Source organism: Nicotiana tomentosiformis, chromosome 10 (genome assembly GCF_000390325.3).
Source record: "Nicotiana tomentosiformis chromosome 10, ASM39032v3, whole genome shotgun sequence".
Classification (NCBI taxonomy): domain Eukaryota; kingdom Viridiplantae; phylum Streptophyta; class Magnoliopsida; order Solanales; family Solanaceae; genus Nicotiana; species Nicotiana tomentosiformis.
In genome coordinates this window covers 41,307,269-41,329,791 of record NC_090821.1, presented here as the reverse complement: position 1 = coordinate 41,329,791, position 22,523 = coordinate 41,307,269, and the positions used below count along the sequence as shown (strand labels likewise).

Sequence of the window (22,523 nt, the reverse complement as noted above, 5' to 3'; positions counted from 1 at the left end):
ATGGTCAACAAGAGGAGACAGCGTGGTCAACAAGTACAAAACAATCAAGATCAATATGAGCAAAGTGGTAGTGGTTATAATCAAGACGATTCTCATGATGATCAAAGTGAGGAAGTGTTATATGCCAATAACTACCAAAGTCAACGGAGCAATGCTCCAACTTAATAATGGAGACCGCAAGGGAACAATCAAAATTGGGGAAACCAAGTCCAAGGGAATTGGGACAATGGCAACAACAACAACTCGAACAATTAGGGGAACAACAATCAAAATTGGGGGAACAACAATAACAATTGGGCGACAATGGAAACCAAGGGGGTTGGAATAATAATAATCAAGGCAACCGGGGGCCGGGCTTTCAAAGTCCCCCGATGTATCAACAACCCAACAATCCGCCTCCATATTCGTCTCAAGGGCAAAGTTCCTCAAACAATGAGATGGGGCGGATAGAGAGTATGTTTAAATAAATGATGGAAAGGAATGCTGACTCCGATGCCCAAATAGCCTCCCATACTACCTCTATTCGCAACTTGGAAGTACAAACGGGTCAAATTTCTCAAGCATTGAACACTCGCCCTAAATGGGCACTACCAAATGATACGTTAGTAAACCCGAAGGGTGGGAACAATATAGGCCATGCTATGGCGGTGACCACAAAAAGTGGCAGAGGTGGAGATGCAAGTACCTCTAATCCAAAGAAGATTGTGAGTGATGATGTTGTGTTGCAAGAAGATGATTAGATTCAAGCCAATGATGAGAATGTGAATAATGAAGTGAGGATCGATATTGATGACAACATGGAAGATACTCAAAATGATGTGAACCCGTCTAGGGAACACGTGATAGACATACCGGAAATAGTAGTGCCTAAAGCCACGGCCCCTTTGCCAAGGCCTCCTCCACCGTATCCTCAAAGGCTTGCAAAGAAAAATAATAAAAACCAATTCAAGAAATTTATTGAGATTATGAAAAGTTTGCCAATCAATGTGCCCTTGGTGGAAGCTCTTGAACAAATGCCGGGATATGCCAAGTTCATGAAGGACTTGGTAACTAAGAAAAGATCTATGAATTGTGAGACCATCAAAATGACTCATCAAGTGAGTGCCATTGTGCACTCGATGGCTCCAAAGGTTGAAGATCCCTGTGCCTTTACAATTCCATGCACCATTGGTAGCACCGATTTTGCAAAAGCCTTGTGTGATTAGGGAGCAAGTATTAATTTGATGCCATATTCCGTGTTCAAGACACTAGGTATTGGTCCACCGAGAGCTACTTCCATGATATTACAAATGGCAGATCGGACAATGAAAAGGCCGCTTGGTATTATTGATGATGTTCTAGTCCGGGTCGATAAGTTTATTTTGCCTGCTGATTTTGTGATTCTCGACTGCGAAGTCGACTATGAGGTGCCTATAATATTGGGGAGACCTTTCTTAGCAACAGGGAAGGCATTGGTTGATGTGGAAGCAGGGGAGCTCACCTTCCAAGTGGGCGATGAAAAAGTTGTATTCTACGTGTGCAAATCAATGAGGCAACCAAATAGCAATGAAGTTTGCTCTTTTGTGGATCTTATGACGGAAGTGATAGTTGATGACACGAGGTCCATGATCAATGTGGAAGACTCTTTGAAAGTTGTGTTGTTAAACCATGAGGATGATGACAAGGAAGGCTTGGTTGAATGTGAAAATGCATTGCAAGGAATGGGATCCTACTCATATGGGACCCGTAAACTTTTATTGGACTTGGAAAATCGGAAGACTCCACCAAAAAAGCCCTCAATCGAGGAGCCACCAACATTGGAGTTGAAGCCTTTCCCTTCACACCTTGGGTATGAATTCTTAGGCCCTTCTTCCACATTACCTGTTATTCCTTCTACTCACCTAACTAACGTGCAGATAGACTCCACCCTTGCTGTGCTTCAAAGAAGGAAAAAGGCAATTGGATGGACTTTGGCTAACATTCGGGGTATAAGCCCTGCCTTTTGCATGCACAAAATTATACTAGAGGATGATGCCAAACCCTTCGTGGAACATCAAAGGAGGTTGAACGAGGCTATGCAAGAGGTCGTCAAGAAGAAAATTATCAAGTGGCTTGATGCAGGGGTTGTGTACCCTATCTCGGATAGTTCATGGACTTCACCGGTACAATGTGTGCCAAAGAAGGGGGGTATGACTGTGGTCACAAATGAGAAAAATGATTTGATCCCCACTCATACTGTCACTGGATGGAGGGTATGTATGGACTACAGAAAGCTGAACAAAGTGACCCGCAAAGACCTCTTTCCATTGCCCTTTCTTGATCAAATGTTGTACAGACTTGCCGGGCGTTCCTACTATTATTTTTTGGATGGGTACTCAGGGTACAACCAGATTCTCATTGCACCGGAAGACCAAGAGAAAACCACCTTCACATGTGCATATGTCACATTTGCATTCTTACAAATGTCGTTTGGTTTGTGTAATGCACCGGCTACCTTTCAACGGTGTATGATGGCAATATTTACGGATATGGTAGAGGACTTCCTCGAAGTGTTCATGGATGATTTTAGTGTTGTGGGGGACTCATTTGAAGAATGCTTGGATAATCTTGACAAAGTGTTGGCCCGATGTGAAGAGACCAACCTAATGCTTAGTTGGGAAAAATGCTACTTTATGGTCGAGGAGAGCATTGTCCTCGCCCATAAGATCTCAAAGAACGGTATTGAAGTGAACAAATTGAAAATTGAAGTTATTTCAAATCTCCCTCCTCTTACTTCCGTCAAGGGAGTTAGGAGCTTTCTTGGGCACGCGGGGTTTTACCGAAGGTTCATCAAAGATTTCTCAAAAGTGGTGAACCCCTTATGCAAGCTGCTAGAAAAGGATGCAAAGTTTGTGTTCAATGAAGATTGCATGAAAGCTTTTGAGCTTCTCAAGTATAAATTGACAATGACTCCCATCATTACCGCACCCAATTGGAGCTTACCATTTGAGCTCATGTGCAATGCAAGTGACGTTGCGGTAGGAGCGGTTTTGGGGCAAAGAGTCAACAAGATATTTCATCCGATCTATTATGCAAGCAATACGATGAATAACGCCCAAGTCAATTATACGGTGATCGATAAAGAGTTACTAGGCATTGTCTTCGCAATGGAAAAGTTCAGGCCATATCTCATGGGCGCCAAAGTGATTGTGCACACCGATCATGCGGCACTCCGTTACTTGATGACCAAGAAGGACTCGAAGGCTAGGTTGAAGAGATGGGTTCTTCTGCTTCAAGAGTTTGACCTTGAAATCATTGATAGAAAAGGAAGTGATAATCAAGTGGCGGACCACTTGTCCCGCTTAGAAGAGAAGGGAAAGCCCCACAATGGCCTCGAAATCAATGATTCGTTCTCGGATGAACAGCTCCTCTCCGTGTCTTTGAATAGTATGCCTTGGTTCACTGATGTGGCTAACTTTCTTGTGACCGGTATTATCCCGAGTGAGCTCTCTTCTAACCAAAGAAAGAAACTCAAATGGGATGGCTTGTATTATTATTGGAACGAGCCCTATCTTTTCAAGATTTGCAATTATGGTGTGATCCGGAGATGTGTCTCGGAAGAGGAGCAAAGGAATATTCTTGATGCTTGCCATTCCTCACCCTACGGTGGTCATCATGGTGGGGCAAGAACTGCCTCAAAGGTTCTTAACTGTGGATTTTATTAGACTACCCTGTATAAAGATGCAAGTGAGCTTGTTAAGAGGTGTGATGAATGCCAAAGAGCTGGTGGAATTTCCAAGAAGGATGAAATGCCTACCCTGTATAGACTTCATGGGGCCATTTGTGAGTTTCTGTGGTGATAGATTCTGGTTGCTGTTGATTATGTTTACCAGTGGGTTGAAGCTGTAGCTTTGCCCAACAATGAGGCACAGAGTGTGGTGGCGTTCCTAAAGAAAAATATCTTCACACGGTTTGGCACTTCTCAGGCAATCATCAGTGATGGGGGTACTCATTTCTGCAATAAGGCTTTCGACACTTTGCTTTCCAAGTATGGTGTCAATCATAAGGTGTCAACCCTTTATCATCCCAGGCTAGTGGACAAGTTGAGGTCTCCAATAGCGAGATAAAGAGCATATTATCAAAAACTGTCAATGCAAATCGGACGGATTGGTCAAGAAAACTTGACGATGCTTTGTGGGCTTATAGAACTGCGTACAAGACTCCAATTGGTATGTCTCCGTATCGATTGGTATTTGGGAAAGCATGCCATCTTCCGGTTGAGTTAGAGAATAAGGCCATGTGGGCGCTCAAGAAGTTAAACCTTGAATGGGATGTAGCAGCCAACCTCCGGGTAGAGCAACTCAATGAACTTGATGAATTCCGGTTTCATGCTTATTCCAGCTCGTCCTTGTATAAGGACAAGATGAAGTACTTACATGACAAATATGCCTGGGACAAAGAATTCAAGGAGGGTGACTTGGTTCTTCTATTCAACTCCCGGTTACGACTGCATCCAGGAAAGCTCAAGTCATAATGGAGTGGCGCTTTTGAGGTGGTGCACGTGACTCCGTTTGGTGCTCTTGACTTGAAAAACAAAAATGGTGAAATCTTCAGAGTTAATGGGCACCGAGTGAAGCATTACCTCGGCAAGTTTGATGACAACCATGTGGTATCCTTGATCAATTTTCCATGATGTTTGTAACACGCATCATGCCGCAACGTTAAATCAGGCGCTTCTTGGGAGGCAACCCATGTGTTTTTCTTTCTTATTTGATTTTCTTCTTAGATCGGGCTTTATTTTGAACTAACTGGTTCTGAGCTTTGTGTAGGAATTATTTAGGCAGTACAAGACTATTGCTGGAAAAATTTGCCTAAGTGTGGGGAATTACGCGGACCGCACTCAAAATTTTGTGGTCAGCGAGAACTTTTCGCGGGGGCATATATTTTCAGCGGACGCGGACTTGAAAAGTCCAGAATATCAACTCTTTGAAGTTGTATTCGTGTCCGCGTTCATAATTTCGCGGTCCGCGTTGATATTACGCGGCCGCGCCCGTTATTCTACTCTCAGCGGACCCGTTTCTGAAAAGGTTCTTCGAAAGGTAAAAAGCGCAGACGCGGTGGAATTACGCGGACCGCGCTCAGGTGACCTATGGGGTTGGTATAAATAGGAAGTCCTTAGGACTTTTACACTTTTTCGAACCCACGTTCTCAGCAAAATAGGCCACTGTTCATCTTCCACTTCTTAAAATTTCAATTTCATATCTTATTAGTCAAGAAGCAATTTCCTACTACAAATCCACATCTGGTATGCTCAAATATTTACATTAATTTCATCTTTTGATTTTCTTTTCTGCTACTCTTAATTTTTCTTTTAGGTTAGGGTTTAATACATGGAATGGTAATTTCTTTTCATGCTTAATTAATGCTTAAATTCATGTGGGTAATTATTTTCCATGCCTAATGGGGGATAGAGTTATTAACTATGCATGTTAATTGCATTAATTTTTGGACTTAGTGAAAGCCCTAGGTTTCAAATATGCCAGAGCCAGTGTTGTTTGAACCTCGCGGACCGCGATCCATTTTTATGCGGTCCGCATTCTCTAATTTGTGAGAAGCTGAGTACGGTTGCATGTTCGCGGACGCGGTGATTTTTTCGTGGTCCGCGTTTGAACTTACGCGTCCGCGTCCAAATATTCGCGGTTTGCGCTCATGAGTTGCAGAGAGTTTGGAAATTGCTTACGCGGCAGCGTCCAGTTTTATGATGTCCGCGTTTGATCTTTTGCGGCCGCATCCCAAATTTTGTTGTCAGCGGAAACCAATGTTCAGAGAGTTGGTAGTCTGATCAGAACTCATTCGCGGCCGCCCGCATTTTTATGCGGACCACACTGACCTTTCCGCGGTCGTCCCATTTTACGCTATCAGCAGAATCCAATGTTCAGAGAGTTGGTAGTGTGATCCCAACTCTTTCGCAGACCGCGCTCATTTTTATGCGGACCGCACTAACCCTTCCGCGGCTGTGCCTCTTTTACGCTGTCAGTGGTACCCTGTTTTGAGAAACACTTTGATCATTTCATCTGTTGTCCTCTGCTAATTCATTGAACCACAATACTAATGATCTTTCACTAATTGTGTGTACAGATAATGGTGTGATCTCGTGGTGGTCCCAACAAATCCAAAGGGAGGGGAGAATCTCCTAAGGCCGAGGCAAAGGGAAGCAGATTGCATCCTTAGCACCTCAGAAGATTATTGGAAAAAGGTCCCACCTGTGAGACCTCAGGCTGACTCCTCAGACATTAGTGAATACCTCCCTTCCCGGGATATTTTCGAGGGAGAATTTGCACAACAATCCGAGGTGCAATCTCAAACTTTCCGTCTCATCGATCAACCCACCTTCGCGTCTGAGCCGGATGATAGCTCAGAAGAAAATAGTGAGACTTCAGCACCTTCTCCCCCACCTGCTGCAACTCCGGCCTGAATAGCTGCTCCTATTGATATTGATGATGAAGAAGAGGTTCTGGATGATGGGAGAGGAGGTGATACACATGAGGAGGGGTTGAGTAGATCAAGGAAGCCGGCAGTGTGGTAAGATCGGTTTGTGAGTGAGAAGGCCTACCACAAATTTCGAGAATGGTGGCCACAAAGGTCGCCCACCCTTGAGCGTCATTTCATAAAAAGTGACCTTCTCCCTCACAACCCGAATGTGAAGAGACAATTTGATGAAAGAGCAGGGTGTAAATGCTTCACTAGCAAGTTGCCGGAAGCAAATGAGTACCTAGTCAAGGAATCTTATGCCAATGTTGCCCACATCAAAAAGGGTACCCATGTGACTAAGGTACGAAATAAGAAGATCCGTTTCGATGGCAAAACTTTGAATACATATGCCAGATTTGATGATGTAGACGCTGCTTTATACATACAGAAGTTGGAATTAGATGAAACAGCTCGTCCATGGTTAGCAGAGTTGATAGCCATACCAGGGACAACACTGCCCTGGCTTTCACAAGGAGTCTCAATTGCCAGAAATACCCTTAGCTTTGAAGCAAAAGGGTGGTGCACCTTCGTCTGCAGCCGCCTTGATCCGTGCCAGCATGACAGTGACATTCCACTCTCCCGGGCGATCCTCATAGCATCCATCATGGTGGGGTACCCGATAAATATGGGGAACCTCATGGCCTAGAATATATCCAAGGCAATCGGGAAGGAAGAATGGTCTTACACTTACCCCAATTACATCACTATTTACCTAGAGGACCAGCGGGTTGAGGGGAGACACTTTGACATGAAGGTGAAGCCGAAAAGGCCCTTCTCTTGGTACAGCCTTTAGGGAGCAGACAATCCCAAGTCCAAAGGCAAAGACACTACCTTCGCTGTCCAGTCTAAAGAGCCAAGGGTAGTGGCCACTGGGTCTGAGCCTTCTACTGCCGAAGGTTCATCTGCTGCTATGCTGCCACCTTCCTCAAGGCCATCTGTCTCTGCCCCACTATTTGTGCCTTCCTCCTCAGCTTACCCTCAAACTGCACTGCGAGTCTCTCAGATGCTATCCAGCGTCAACAACTGGTTGCAGGCAGCTACATCAAAGCTGTCTGTCTTATCCAGTGCAGTCGCAGCACGGCCAGCCCCAGCACAGCTTCAGGTACCTCCATCAGTGGAGGAGTTATTGAAGGAGCTTCTGGACAACCAGAAGAGCTCCAGTGCAACTAAAAGAAAATCCTGGAGACATTAGATACTCTTGGGAAGGTGATCAAGGAACTGGGAAAGCAGGTCAAAAAGATGAAGAAGACTAAAGATTCAAAAGAGTCAGTGGAGCTACTGAAGATGGAGGTTGAGAAGTTAACTTCTACCGGAGATATTCTACTGGACCTGCTTATGGAGGAGACTGCCCCTACAACACAGGCATCAGAGAAAAAGGCTGATAGAGAGCCGGTGAGAAGATTTGTGGTACCCCAGACCGAGGACTTAGAGATTCAGCTAGAGGATCCTGATGGGGTTGATGATCCTACACAGTCTGAGGACCCTACCAGAGTACCTGAGACCACATAGGGAGTTTCCTTTAATCTCTATCCTTTCCCTGAGCTTATTTTTACTTTTAGCATTGAGGACAATGCTAATTTCTATTTGGGGGGGGGGTGGTCTTATTTTGATTTGATGGCTTTGATGACTGGCAGGTAATAATTATGATACTATTTTTCGTTATTTTTTACTTTTGGTATGTATATAACTTTACCATTCCATGTATATATTCATCCCCATTTTGTGCATATTCGTTTTACTCCCCTATTGTACATATTCAGTTTATTTTTCGTATTTTACTATATAACTTCTTTTGTAATTTTCCTTAATAGCTTAGCTTCTTACTTCCTTTAATAGCTTCTTTTTGAGTTTGTAGCCTCTTTTTACATTTCTGCGTGATCAATAAGCCTTTGGTTTTCTTAATGCCTCAGTTCTTTCCAAAGGTGGATGTTTTATGAACCGGGTGGCTCTTCCCAACGATAGATGGCGTGACAACCTTCTTAAGGGATTGAGTCTATTTTCTTTCTGTTTTGATATATAGTAGTAATGAATAAAAGTGTCTCAAGCAGGCTTCACTTGGTACCAACACATTTACCTTCGACCTCATGGTTAGAGACAAGTTGGTTGAAGAGATTAGCTCTAGTTATGACTTTTAGACTCTTGAGTTGACTAAAACTATCATCAAGTGGTTTCTGTGAGCCATTTGTGATCTTCAATCTTAGCTAAGGTTTTTTTAGGCCCTCGACTCTATTTTCTTTAACAATCCAGTAGCTTGAGAGGTGAGGTATTGAATTGCAAGTCCAAGTCCCGTGCCAACAAGTCTAGAACTTGCCCTGAATGTTTGTCCAAGTCAAATTCTAAGTGTAGCTCGACTTGAGAAGTGATTGTAGGCTCTCCTTGGTCCCATTTGAACTGTAAAAGCTTCTGTAGCCTACCAATGTAATATCCCTAGTCAACCCCTTTGAGCCTAAGCCTTTTTCATTCAAAAGCCACATTACACGTCTTCATCTGTTTTATAATGACCATCTCTAGGCACCCAATCTTTCTTTAGCATTCATGATGAGCAATGAGTGAAAACATAAGTTTAGGGGAGAGACGAGGAACTTCAAAGTGATAAAAGATACAAAGAACAAAAAGAGTTGATGAAAAGGAAAGGCAAAGAAAAGGATAAAGAGTTAAAAAGCAATATGTCAAAAAGAAAGAAAAATTTGAAGGGATTCAAAGAAAATAATGTTGAAAGGCATGGAATGATGAGAAAAATGATTGTCATGAACAAGAAAGAGTGACAATATGCCTCTTTAGTTCCCCCGAGGAAGAAGAAAATGACTCAAAGAATCAAGAAAGTATGAACCGAAATGAGAAAATGGAGTGCTTAAGGAAAGATGAAACCGTCATAGTTCATTATGTCCTACCTTGATCCAAAAATCCCATGAATAAAAGAATATCATACTAATACTAATGGTGGCGACTGGGAAAGAAAGATATACGCTCGACTACCTACTAGCTTTCTACCCTAATACTCGATCTCCACACTCTCCTAACTAGGGCCATGTCCCGCCTAATAACCTCGCCCCAAAACTTCTTAGGCATACCTCTACCCCTCCTGATACCCACTGAGGCTACCCTCTCGCACCTTCTGACAGGGGCTTCTATACTTCTCCTCTTAACATGCCCGAACCATCTCAACCTCGCCTCCCGCATATTTTCCTCCACAGAAGCCACTCCCACCTTATCTCGAATAACTTCATTCCTAATCCTATCCAACCTGGTATGCCCACACATCCACCTTAACATCCTCATCTCAGCTACTTTTATCTTCTGGATATGAGTGTTCTTGACCGGCCAATACTCTGCGCCATACAACATAGTCGGTCTAACTATAACCCTGTAGAACTTAACTTTAAGTCTCTGCGGCATATTTTTATCACACAAGACACCGGAGGTGAGCCTCCACTTCATCCATCCAACTCTGATACGGTGCGTGACATCCTCATCAATCTCTTCGTTACCTTGTATTATAGATCCAAGGTACTTGAAACTACCTCTCTTGGGGATAACTTGTGTATCAAGCTTCACCTCCATGTCCTATTCCTAGGTAATATTATTGAACTTACACGTCAAGTATTCCATCTTGGTCTTTCTCAACATGAAACCTTTAGACTCCATGGTCTACCTCCAAATCTCCAGCCTCTGCTTGAATGTGTCGCGTCAATGCGTCTATCGTCAAGGAAAACAGAAATGGGCTAAGAGTTGATCCCTGATGAAGCCCCATCAAAACCAGAAAAGGTTTTGAGTCTCCTCCCACCGTCCTAACCCGAGTCTTAGTTCCATCATACATGTCCTTAATCACCCTAATATAGGCTACTGGGACCCCTTTAGATTACAAGTATCTCCAAAGCACCTCTCTCGGGACCTTGTCATAAAGTTTTTCTAGATCAATGAACACCATATGCAAGTCCTTCTTCATCTCCCTATACCGCTCCACCAATCTCCTCACTAGATGAATAGCTTCCATAGTCGAACGCCTCGGCATGAAACTAAACTGGTTCTCAGAAATGGACAGACTGTTCCTCACCCTCACGTCAACCACACTCTTGCTATTATGGTTTTATTCTGTTTATTTTGTCCTAGTATGTATATTGAACCGGCCTCATCACTAGTCTACCGAGGTTAGGCTTGATACTTACTCGGTACCATTGTGGTGTACTCATACTATGCTTCTATACATCTTTTTGTGCAGATTGAGTTACGCCCACCCGTGTTGGACGTTAATGATTGATTGTAGCTATTTTTATGGAGATCTCACGATATTCCTGCCCGGCGTCTGCAGCCTCGGAGTCACCTTCCCTTATCCTTCATTCTGTTGTATTTCTTATTCAGACAATGTTGTAGTAGATATTTCACAGTATTCTATAGCTTATGACTCAATTCCACTGGTTTTGGGAAGAGTGTTGTTGAGATCCTATTTTGGAAGTTTATATGAGTTTATGAGTCTTGCTTTAGTATTTCTATCTATTATTTCTATTAAGTTATTATTAAATGTTAGGGTCACCTAGTTATAGTGACTAGGTGTCATCACGACATCTGAAGGTCGGAAATTGGGGTCGTGACAGAAGCATTTCCATCCAAATAGATGAAAATAACTTATGTTAGGTTTTTTGCCTTTCCACAACTCATAGGGTGTCTTTTTGAGAATAGGTCTTATCAAGCCCCTGTTGATGATATGACATGGAGTGCTTACTGCTTCAGCCCAAAAGGGGTGTGAAAGTGAGTTTTCTACAATCATGTTCCTTGCCATATCTTGAAGAGTTCTATTTACATTCCACTACTCCATTTTTTTGTGTTTATCTGTGGGCTTAGAAATTGTGGGAGATTCCTTGGTCATTGCAGAAATTTTTGAATGCTCTATGATCCACGTCCAATTTGCACTTAATAGTGAGTGAAAACGATCGTTGGAAGAATAGTACCCAACAAGAGTCGGGGTCGATTTCCATAGGGATTTTAATGGGGGTGTTAGGGTATACACTTGACTAGAGTAAATGAAATAGCTCAATTGCACTTACAAACAAGGGATTTTGTTTTCTACTTCTAAAATTAACACTAACAATTGTAAACTAATGAGAGGAAACTAAAAACCGAGTAATTGTTTTTATTATTTTTATCAAATAGGTAAAAGGCTTAGGATTGTAACCTTCGTCTAGGTGCTAACCTAATGGTTAAATCACGCTAGTGCTTATTTTAGTGACCTAGGTATATTATAGCTCTCAACTCTAAATTACCCACTCAATACCTCTCAGTTATAGAGTGATTTTCCCCAAATTGGCTTTCTAAAGCCAAATTGGTTATCGATTCAACTAGTTGATATGAGATCAAGTCAGGTTATCCATATCTCTAGTTCAAACCCTTTAATTAGACTAGCCAAACCCTTAACTAGCCCAATTTCTTATTAGCCAAGTTTTCCTAGACTAGGTATATCTTTCTCAAGTAAGAACCAAGTCAAATAGGCATGAATCAGTATTTGTAACCATTAATTCTAAAAATCATGCATGATCAAGGCTAAATAATAAACACCCAATCATAAACAAGAATTAAATTAATCACCCATAAGATTTACACACTAGGGTTGGGTCACAGCCCTAGAGAAAATCTAGCTTCTCATAGTAGAAATTGAAGAAAACAAAGAAGAAGAACTAATTAAAGCCATAGAACAAGATTAAATTGATAAAACTAATATTGCTTCACCAAAATTGTCACTAATTACCCAAAATAGTAAAATATAACGGCCACAACTCTAAATATTATAAAACTTTCCCTAAAAAAGTGTTTTCCGTCTATTTAAAGTGAACTTAAATTTGCTAACAAAATTGCCCTTTGGGAGGTTCTATGCCCGCACAATTTCATGTGCGGTCCGTACTTTGCTTGGCTTCTTCAAGTGGAGAGATTATGCAGCCATACAATTCCATATGCTACTTCACTTCAGCTTCTGCGGCCGCGATTTTCCTTCTACAGCTGCACTTTTGGCAAGGCTTCACACTTGGTCGTTTTGCACATTCTCGGAACCTTTTGAATTCCTGTCAGTGCGACCATGTTTTGAGGTCGCACATTTAGAATGCGGGCCGGACTTCTCCAAAAATCCTCTGAGCTTTAGGTGCCTGTTCTGCGTCCATAGATGTATTTCTGCGAACCGCACTTTCTTCTGCGACCGCAGAATTTCTTATGCGGACCGCACTTTGGCCTGTTGTACTCCTTTTTGCCTTTATGAGCTAGAACACTCCTTTTTGAGTTAGAATTCTTCGTTGAGATCCAACTCTCCAACATGCCTAAAATTTGCAAAATTTCATTAGTTTTGGGAACAAGAATCAACACTTTCGGACTTAAAACTAAAGCAAGTAGGTACTAATAAGTGGTTAAAATCCACACGTATCAACTCCCCAAACTTAAGTCTTTGCTTGTACTCAAGCAAATAGATTAGTTCCCACCTCCTCAAAGTGAAAGGTCATTTCAAAGAGTTAATTGTAATCCATTCATACTCAGTTGGGACCAATAATTACCCACAATACTCATGCATTTTCAACAAGGTTAGAAATCACATATTATGCACATATAACTCTAATGTAACACTTGAGCTTCAAGAATTGACTTAACTCATCAAGGACTCTTGTTCTATCATGTAGATCATAGTGGAGTCCAAACTCTTCCTCCTCTACCTTCCATTTGCCAAGCTCACTTCAAGAATTAGCACTCAATCTTTTGATCAATGAAAGGTTCACTCTTCTCTCACAAAAGAATTCCACAAGTAAGGCTTCAAGTACCATAGACTTACCCCTCATGTAGATCACCACTAATGTAAGCCCAGTAGGTTTAAAATCAATTAGGACTTCTTCCAGGTTGTAATGAAGGCTTTTGGATTAGGTTAGGATACCATATGGGATAAGTGGTTACACCCTTCCTTAAGCACTCCACATTTTCATTTCTTGGCTCACATTTACCAACTCTTAGATGCATTTCCTTTTCTTGGGGGCTAGAGAGACTTGACATCACTCTTTATTGTTCATTTCATTCTTTTTCTCCCTTGATTCTCATACTAGAGATGGTTGCCTCTGTTTGGATTCTTCAACCATCCTTTCTGTATTTTCCTTTTGGCATTTTCTTTTTGTTCTTTCCTTTCCTTGCCTTCTCTTTTATTAGAGATCGTATCTTCTCTTTTTTGGTGCCTTGATATCTGTTTTAAATTCCTCAACTCCCCTCCCCCCCCAAACTTATGTCTTAAGCCACTTATTTCATAAGAGTGTTAAGGAAGGTTCGGGTGCCAATAGAGGATTACAAGCAAAATGGGTAAAGGCTTGTAGCATGGTTACCAAAAGAGAGGCTAAAGGCTCAAAGGGGTTGACTATGGATAAAATACATTGGGTGGAAATATAAAGCTCAAACGTACTAAGGAAAGCCTACAATCATCTTTAAAACCTAGAAATCCTAGAATTTCACCTTCAATCACATTTGGGGCAAGTTAAAGACCATTCACACAAATATTTGGACTAGCAACAAAGATTACCTCACCTCTCATGTAACTAGCCCGTAAAAATGTATAGAGTCTATAGCCTATAACAATCACATTCAAGTTGAGGATCACTTATGGTCCAATCAACCACTAAATGATTATCAAAGTCAACTCAAGAGTCTCAAAGTCACTAACTAGAGCTATTTCTTTCAAAAATTTTGTTTCAAACCATAAGCACGCAGTTAAGTGTGTTGATGCCAAATGATGTATGAATAACTCTTTTTAGAGAATGACTTGATTAGGGATTTTTATTCATTACTAATACTAGTATTATTGCCCAAACACACAAAACAGAGACATTCCCTTTAAGAAAGTTGTCCCACCATCCATCCTCGGGAAGAGTCACCCGGTTCACACAAAAGGCCACCTTTGAAAAGAACGGTGGCATTAAGAAAATCAAAGGCTTATTATCTACACTACTACGAAAAACATAAAAGCTACTAAAATAAAAAGAAGCTACTAACAAAAAAATATCAAAGTAGACAAATAAAGAAATTAATGAAAGCAATAACTAACTAAAAATAAAAAGAAATAGAATAATCCAATTATTAGAATCCAAATGTATCCAAATGTGTCGTCAAATAAACCTCTCCCCCCTCCGAATAAAAGTAAGAATTGTCCCCAATGCTTAACAAAATAAGAGTAAAATGAGAGAGGGCGAAGAAACTTCCTAAGCATCCTTGGATATCTCAGTGTCCCCGGCAATATCAATCTCTATTGGCTCAGCCAACTGAATATCATCATCATCACATCTGGGAGTGGCGAGAGTGGTGAACATCTCATGCACTACGTCAGCAGTGTCAAAGGCAAGGCATGGCTCCTCAGACTGACCATCTTGAGCAACCTGTGCTGATAGATCTGGGGCGCTCTAGTCTAGGTTAATCAACATATCAAACAACAAATCCCCAGTTATAGCTAGTCAGGTCACCTCTTTCCTAAGCTTGTCCGCCAACTTTTTGTTGGCTTGGGATTCCTCATCTTCTTCACCTCTTTGGTCAACCCCTCAATAACTAAACCATGATGCACCAGAGTATCCATAATCACCTTCTGGTTGTCCAGAATCTTTCTCAACTTCTCATCAAGCGCAATAGAATCCCGCGGTGCCTGTCTAGATGACTGCCCTGCAACAATACTATAAATCCCAGACAGCTTTGAAGTAGTTGCCTGCATTCATTTGTTGAGACTTGCCAATGTCTAGGAGACTCACAGAGTAGAAAGTGGGCATGTAGGCATGGGCACCGGCCTCAGAACTGGAGTAGGGACTACCGTAGGAGCTGTGGACGGAGCTAAAGATGGCGACACAAGCACAACATCTGCTGCACTGGTAGAAGGCTCAGCTGATGTAGATGGAATATCATATGTGTCAGAAATCACCACTATCGGCTCATAAAATTGGTCGGTAGTAGTAGAAGGTGGAGCACTCTTCTTCAGGTTGCTCGGATCCTGCAGCGAGTACTACTCAAATGGCTTCTTAGGCTTTACCTTCATATCAAATGGCTTAGGCTCTACCTTTGCATCTATAAGGTACTCTGTAATAGTGTTGGGTAAGGGTAAGCAGTGTTAGTTTGCTACGCTACTAGAGAAATGTTGGTCGTTATTAGGGAACCCACATTAATCGGGTACCCGGCCATAATCTAAGCTACTAATACAACACGAGGAATAGGCAAGTTGTTCTCATTCTGGCACGGGTCAAGCCTGCTATACACAAAGGTTTGCCAACCTTTTTCTTCGAAGATCAGTATACTCCGTAGAATAGGTACCCCAGTAGTAATCCATGGTGGACGTGGTCCTGGTGCCATGATCTCCAGCAAGCCATGGTCGGACCTCTTCTTTGAAGGCCAATTTCTCTAGGTACTCCTTTGGCTCCACATCCTCAAATCCCAAGCATGCATTCAACGTGTGCTGATCAAACTTCACCTTGAGGTTGCGCGCATTGGTCACCTTTGCCCCTTCACGAATGTGTGAAACATTTGCATAAAACTCATGGACAAGGTGCTCCTTGATATACACCACTTTCTCAGTAAACAACATCCATCCCTTTCTCGTCTTGAACTGCTCCAGAACTATAGGATTGTATATATCAAGATCCTTCAAAGGAAACTGCCTCTCCTATGTCAATGATCTCACCAACCACCATATCCGAAAATCAGTAAAAGCAGCCAAACTCACAAATCTATCTTCCAATGCTTCCTTCTTCTTTGTTCACTCAACCCCAGTAGATGTACCTTCTCCCCCTCTCCCATCATCCGGAGTATCTTGTGCACCAGATACTAAAGTAGCTGGCTTGAAAGCCTGGATATCACTTTTCAAACCCTCGGAAGTGCTGTGAGATGATGAAGGCATATCCAGAGGCTTAGATCGCCCCTGTGGCCTAGACTGTATAATTGTCTGCACCTCCGGAATAGAGACAGAGTTTCCCTCGGAAGCCTCCCTAGACGGGGCATAAGAACTAGACTCGGAGAGGTCTGCACCCCTCATTCTTCCTGTTGTGGCCTTCTTCCGAATAGTCTTGGGCACGCTAAGGGGCAAGGCACCTCTGCATCGACTACTAGAAGACTCTCCTCTATCCTTGGTAGTTTCGCCGCGACCTCGTGATCGACCCATCTATGCTCCCTTGATTACATGATTCTTACATGATCCATAGTGTCCACAATGTTCTCATCATTCAACAAAGTTAAGAATCATGTAAGCAAGGGAAAACATTGTGGACACAGTAGGATTACAACAGGATGACATGCTGCAGAAAATGGAATCTGCAATCTGCACTTTTCTGATGTGCGGCTGAAGAATGGGAGTGCAAACCGCACATTTTCATGTGCGGCCGCACTTCTGACAAGAAAGATCAGAGGCTCAGTCACCTCCTCTTTGAAGACAATGTGACGGCCAAAGTGCAGCTGCAAAATTTATCTGCAGTCCGGGGAGTTATAAGTGCGGTCCACACTTTTGTTCTTTTAGGAGACTAGTCTCTGATAGCAGTGCGGACCCAAAATGTGGCCTCACCAGGAATTCTATGGTCCGCACAATTAAAGTGCAGCCTAAAAATACATTAGCCTTCTCTAGTTACTAAGATCAACCAACTGAGGACCGCACAAATTCAAGTGCGGCCGCATATTTCAAAAATTAATGAGCAGTCAGTGCTCTTACTTAGAATTTGTAATTACTTATCAAATCAATATGGCAACATGGTATACACATATAATTTAACTAACCCAGCCCATTTTAGCATGTATTAACAGCTACCCAGTACAGATCTACCCTACATAGACACATGGATAAAATGTAATAACAGATGGCCTAAAAAAGCTAAAAATTTAAAAATCAAAATAACACAAAAAACATGAAGTGAAGCATACCAGATGAAGTGTACTTGATCGTGTGAGCATAGATGGGTTTGTGTTTGACAGTAAAAAAATCCTTAGTCAAGCTTCTAGTGTACAATGATTATAAGGAGGGTGAAAAGTATAAAGTGAGGCCAAAACTCCTATTTATACTTAGAGTTCATGAGAGGGAAAAAGGCCGAGTGAGGCCGCATAAATCCAAGTGTGGTCCATACTCCTTCACTTGGGCAACAATTCTCAGCTTTTCATGTGCGGTCCGCATAATTTTAAGTGCGGCTGCACAATTCATCTCGCGGTCACAGCTTTTCCCCCACTGACATGGACAAAATTCAGAGAGTTTGCAATTTGGCATCTTGTTGAGCTTCCACAAGTGCGGTCCGCAGGTGCAATTGGTGGCCGCACAAGCTCTTCCGTTATGGAACAATTATATATATGGCCGTACAATTAAAATGTGCAGTCTGCATTTTCCTCGACACTTAGCCATTTTGTTCACATGTAACACTCAACCATGTAGCACACTTCAAATCAAGTTAAAAATGAAAAATAACACCTAACTACAAAAGAAAAAGGAAAAGAACTTGGGTTACCCCCAAGAAGTGGCTGATTTAACGTCGTGGCACGATGCAATATCTAAGAATCCTCAAGTGAAGTAAATGACCGCCACTATGTGGCTATCTCCAACTTTACCCAAGTAGTGCTTCACCCGCTGACCATTATCTCAGAATATTTCATTGCTTTTGTTCTTTGAATCCAATGCACCGAAGGGTGTCATACCAACAATTTCAAATGGACCGCTCCACTTAGACTTGAGCATCTCGGAAAACATCATTAACCTTGAGTTAAACAACAATACAAGATCACCGGCCTTGAACTCTTTGTTCCAATTGTACTTATCATGAAGGTATTTCATTATTTCTTTGTACAAGGATGAACTCTCATATGCATGGTACTGGAACTCATCCAACTCATTCAAGTGTGCAACCCGCAAGTTAGCGGCACATCCCAATCAAGTTCAATTTCTTTAAGGCCTACATTGCATTGTACTCTAGTTCCACCGAAAGATGACAAGCATTCTCGAACACTAACCGGTATATAGACTTTCCGATAGGTATTTTTTAAGTCGTCTTATAAGCCCATAATGCATCATCAAGCTTCTTGGACCAATCCGTTCGATTAGCATTCACCGTTTTAGACAAGATACTCTTTATCTCCTGGTTGGAGACTTCAACTTGACCACTAGCTTGTGGATGATAGGGAGTGGTGACCTTGTAAGTAACACCATACTTGCTAAGTAAAGTGGTAAAAGCCTTGTTGCAAAAATGCAAAAGTGTGACCCCCCATCGCTTATGATTGCACGTGGAGTACCAAATCTTGTAAAAATATTCTTCTTCAAGAAAGCCACTACATTTCTTGCCTCATTGTTAGGTAAGGCGACAACCTCAACCCATTTGGATACCTAATCCACCACGACCAAGATATAAGTGTTTCCCCTAGAACTCACCAAAGGGCCCATAAAGTCAATGCCCCAAACATCGAAAATATCAATCTCCAAGATGGCTGTGAGAGGATTCTTATTTTTCTTTGAGATTCCACCGGCCTGTTGACATTCATCACATCTTTTCACTAAATCACTTGCATCATTGTAGAGAGTAGGCTAGTAGAAACCACAACTAAGAACTTTGGCCGATGTTCTTGCTCCACCATGATGACCACCATATGGCAAAGAATGGCAAGTACCAAGAATATCTCCTTGATCCTATTCCGGTACACACCTTCTAAACACCTCATCCGTACAAATCTGGAAAAGGTATGGTTCATCCCAATAATAATCTTGACAATCTCTTTTGAGCTTCTTCCTTTGGTTTGAAGAGAATTCATCCGGAATAATTGTGCCGCAAACCACAACACCTCTTTCATTGAACTTGCCAAAAGTTGCTCATCGGGGAAGGAGTCATTGATTTCAAGTCCATCATGTGGCCTTGCCTCTTCCTCCAAATGAGATAAGTGGTCCGTCACTTGATTGTCACTACCTTCCTATCTTAAATATCAATATCAAATTATTGCAACGAGAGTAACCATCTTATCAAACGAGCTTTAGAATCCTTTTTGATCATAAGATAGCGAAGTGTCGCATGATCCGTGTGGATAATAACTTTAGCACCCATCAAGTACGGGCAGAACTTCTCAATTGCAAACATAATAGCAAGGAGAACTTTTTCCGTAATGGTGTAATTGACTTGGAACTATTTATGGTCTTACTAGCATAGTAAACTGGATGAAAAACTTTATTAGTACATTGCCCTAAAACAGCCCCAACCGCTACGTCGTTTGCATCACACATGAGTTTAAAAGGCAAACTCCAATTCGGAGCGGTAATGATAGGAGTGGTTGTCAACTTGAGCTTTAATAGTTCAAACGCCCTCATACAATCATCATTGAAATGGAACTTGGCATCAAGGAGCTTACACAATGGGTTCACCACTTTAGAAACATCTTTGATAAAGTGCCGGTAGAAACCCACATGGACTAAGAAACTCTGCACACCCTTCACCGAAGTTGGGGGTTAAAGTTTAGAAATCGCCTCAATCATCGCCTTGTCAACTTCAATTCCATTTCTTGAGATTTTATGGCCAAGGAAAATGCCTTCCTCAACCATGCAATGGCATTTCTCCGAATTGAGTACCAAATTGGTTTCCTCACATCTGGACAACACTTTGTCCAAATTTTCAAGACAATCATCAAAAGAATCTCCGACCACCGAGAAGTCATCCATGAAAACTTCAAGGTAGTCCTCCACCATGTCCGTGAAAATAGCTATCACACACCGTTGAAACGTTATTGGTGCATTGTACAAACCAAAAGGCATCCTCTTGAAAGCAAAAGTATCATAAGGACATGTAAATGTTGTTTTCTCTTGATCTTTCAGAGCAATAATAATTCTGTTGTGTCCCAATAACCATCAAGAAAATAATAGAAAGCACGACCGACCAATCTATTGAGGATTTGGTCTAAGAAAGAAAGTGGGAAGTGATCCTTCCTTGTGACTTTGTTGAGCTTACGATAATCCATACAAACCCTCCAACCGGTCACCATTCTTGTAAGAATCAACTCATTCTTATCATTGGTAATAATCGTCATGCCCCTTCTTTGGGACACATTGAACCAAAGAGGTCCATAAACTATTGGAGATGGGGTAGACGACCCCGGCATCCAACCACTTCATAATTTCCTTCTTGATCACTTCTTGTATAGCTTCATTGAGTCTTCTTTGATGTTCAATGGACGGTTTAGCACCATCCTCCAACTTGATTTTATGCCTGCAAAATGCAGTGCTTATACCCCGAATATCTGCCAAAATCCACCCAATAGCCTTCTTCCTCTTTTGCAACACTGCTAATGTGAATCAACCTGCACGTTAGTCAAACAAGAGGAAAGAATAATCGGTAAAGTAGAACAAGGGCCAAGAAATTCATATCGAAGATGTGGAGGCAATGGCTTCAACTCAAAAGTAGGTGGCTCTTCAATAGAAGGCCTTGTAGGAGGAGTCTTCCTATTCTCAAGATCTAAAGATAATTTCTGGGGTGCATAGTTGTATGACCCCATGCCTTGCAAAGAATTCACACACTTCATGAAACAATCCATCTCGTCATCATTAGAATTGAGCAAAACGGCTTCCAACATATCACCAACGTTGATTGTAGCATTGTATCATCAACAATAACATCGGTCACAAAATCCACAAAAGAAGACACCTCATTGATATTTGATTGCCGCATAGACTTACACACATGGAATACCACTTGCTCATCACCAACTGGGAAAGTGAGTTCTCCAGCTTCCACATAACAAATAGCCTTACCCTTAGCAAGTAAAGGTCTCCCAAGAATAATAGGCACTTTATAATCAACTTCACAATCTAGAATAACAAAGTCCACCAGAAGAATGAACTTATCAACCTGGACCAAAACATCCTCAATCACTCTCATTGGCCTCTTCATAGTACGATAGGTCATTTTCAATCTCATAAATGTGGGTCTTGGTTTCCTAATTCCCAAAGTTTTGAAAACCTAATATGGCATCAAATTGATACTCGCCCCAAGATCACAAAGAGCTTTAGCAAACTCGGCACTCCAAATTGTACAAGAAATCGTGAAATCACCGAGATCCTCCAACGTAGGAGCCATGGAATGAACAATTGCACTCACTTGATGAGTGATCTTGATAGTCTCAAAGTTCATTGCCTGCTTCTTGGTCACAAGATCTTTGATAAACTTTGCATAACTGGGTATTTGTTCCAAAACTTCTACTAATGGCACATTAATTGAAAGACTCTTCATCATTTGAATGAGCTTCTTGAATTGATTCTCACCATTGTGCTTGAAAATTCTTTGAGGATATGGAGGTGGAGGCTTAGGCAATGGCGCCTTAGCCTTTTTCACTATCGGCTCCGGTGTGTCAAAAATGTGCTCCCTATGCGGGTTCACCTCCTCTTTAGTCTCTTCAACACTATCATTAATGTCAATCCGAACCTCATCATTTGCTTGAACAATATTGTATGGGGTTTCATCCTCTTGTGTCACTTGATCATCATCCACAAGTCGCCTTTCATTTAATGTGGGTACATTCCCGCCTCTTCCACTTCTTATGATAACCGCCATAGAGTGCTCCGTGTTGTTACCACCCTTTGGGTTCACCACTGTATCACTTGGTACTGCACTCTTAGGACGAGAATTAAGGGCTTGAGAGATTTTTCCCATTTGAACTTCTAGATTACAGATTGATGTATTGTGTAAGGCAAGTTGGGCATTCGAATCGACATTCTTTTCCATCATTTGTTTAAACATATTCTCAATACGACCCATATCATTGTTTGATGAACTTGAACCATGGGAAGGATAAAGAGGTGGGTTGCTCGATTGTTGATACATTGTGGGTCTTTTAAAACCCGACCCCCGGTTTCCTTGATTGTTTCCCTAACCACCTTGATCGTTGCCTCCCCAATTTCCTTGGTTGTTTCCACTCCAATTTCCTTGATAGTTGTTATTATGCCAATTCCCTTGATTGTTAGAACTCCAATTGCCTTGGTTATTTTTGTGGTCGCCATTGTTGTTGATTGGATCCTTGGAAGTTGTTCCTTTGCCCTTGAAAGTTATTCACAT

General features: G+C 41.8%; 2 protein-coding genes across 2 annotated transcripts; both read right to left on the bottom strand.

Moving 5' to 3' along the window:
- Nucleotides 1–9,468: 9,468 nt before the first annotated feature.
- LOC138900058 (uncharacterized) lies at nt 9,469–10,050 on the bottom strand. The gene has a single exon (XM_070186762.1). The coding sequence runs from the start codon at nt 10,048–10,050 to the stop codon at nt 9,469–9,471; it is 582 nt and encodes a 193-aa protein (XP_070042863.1).
- An 11,381-nt stretch (nt 10,051–21,431) lies between these two features.
- On the bottom strand, nt 21,432–22,292 carry LOC138900057 (uncharacterized). Its single transcript, XM_070186761.1, has one exon. It carries the CDS (start codon nt 22,290–22,292, stop codon nt 21,432–21,434), a length of 861 nt encoding a protein of 286 aa, XP_070042862.1.
- Nucleotides 22,293–22,523: the final 231 nt, after the last annotated feature.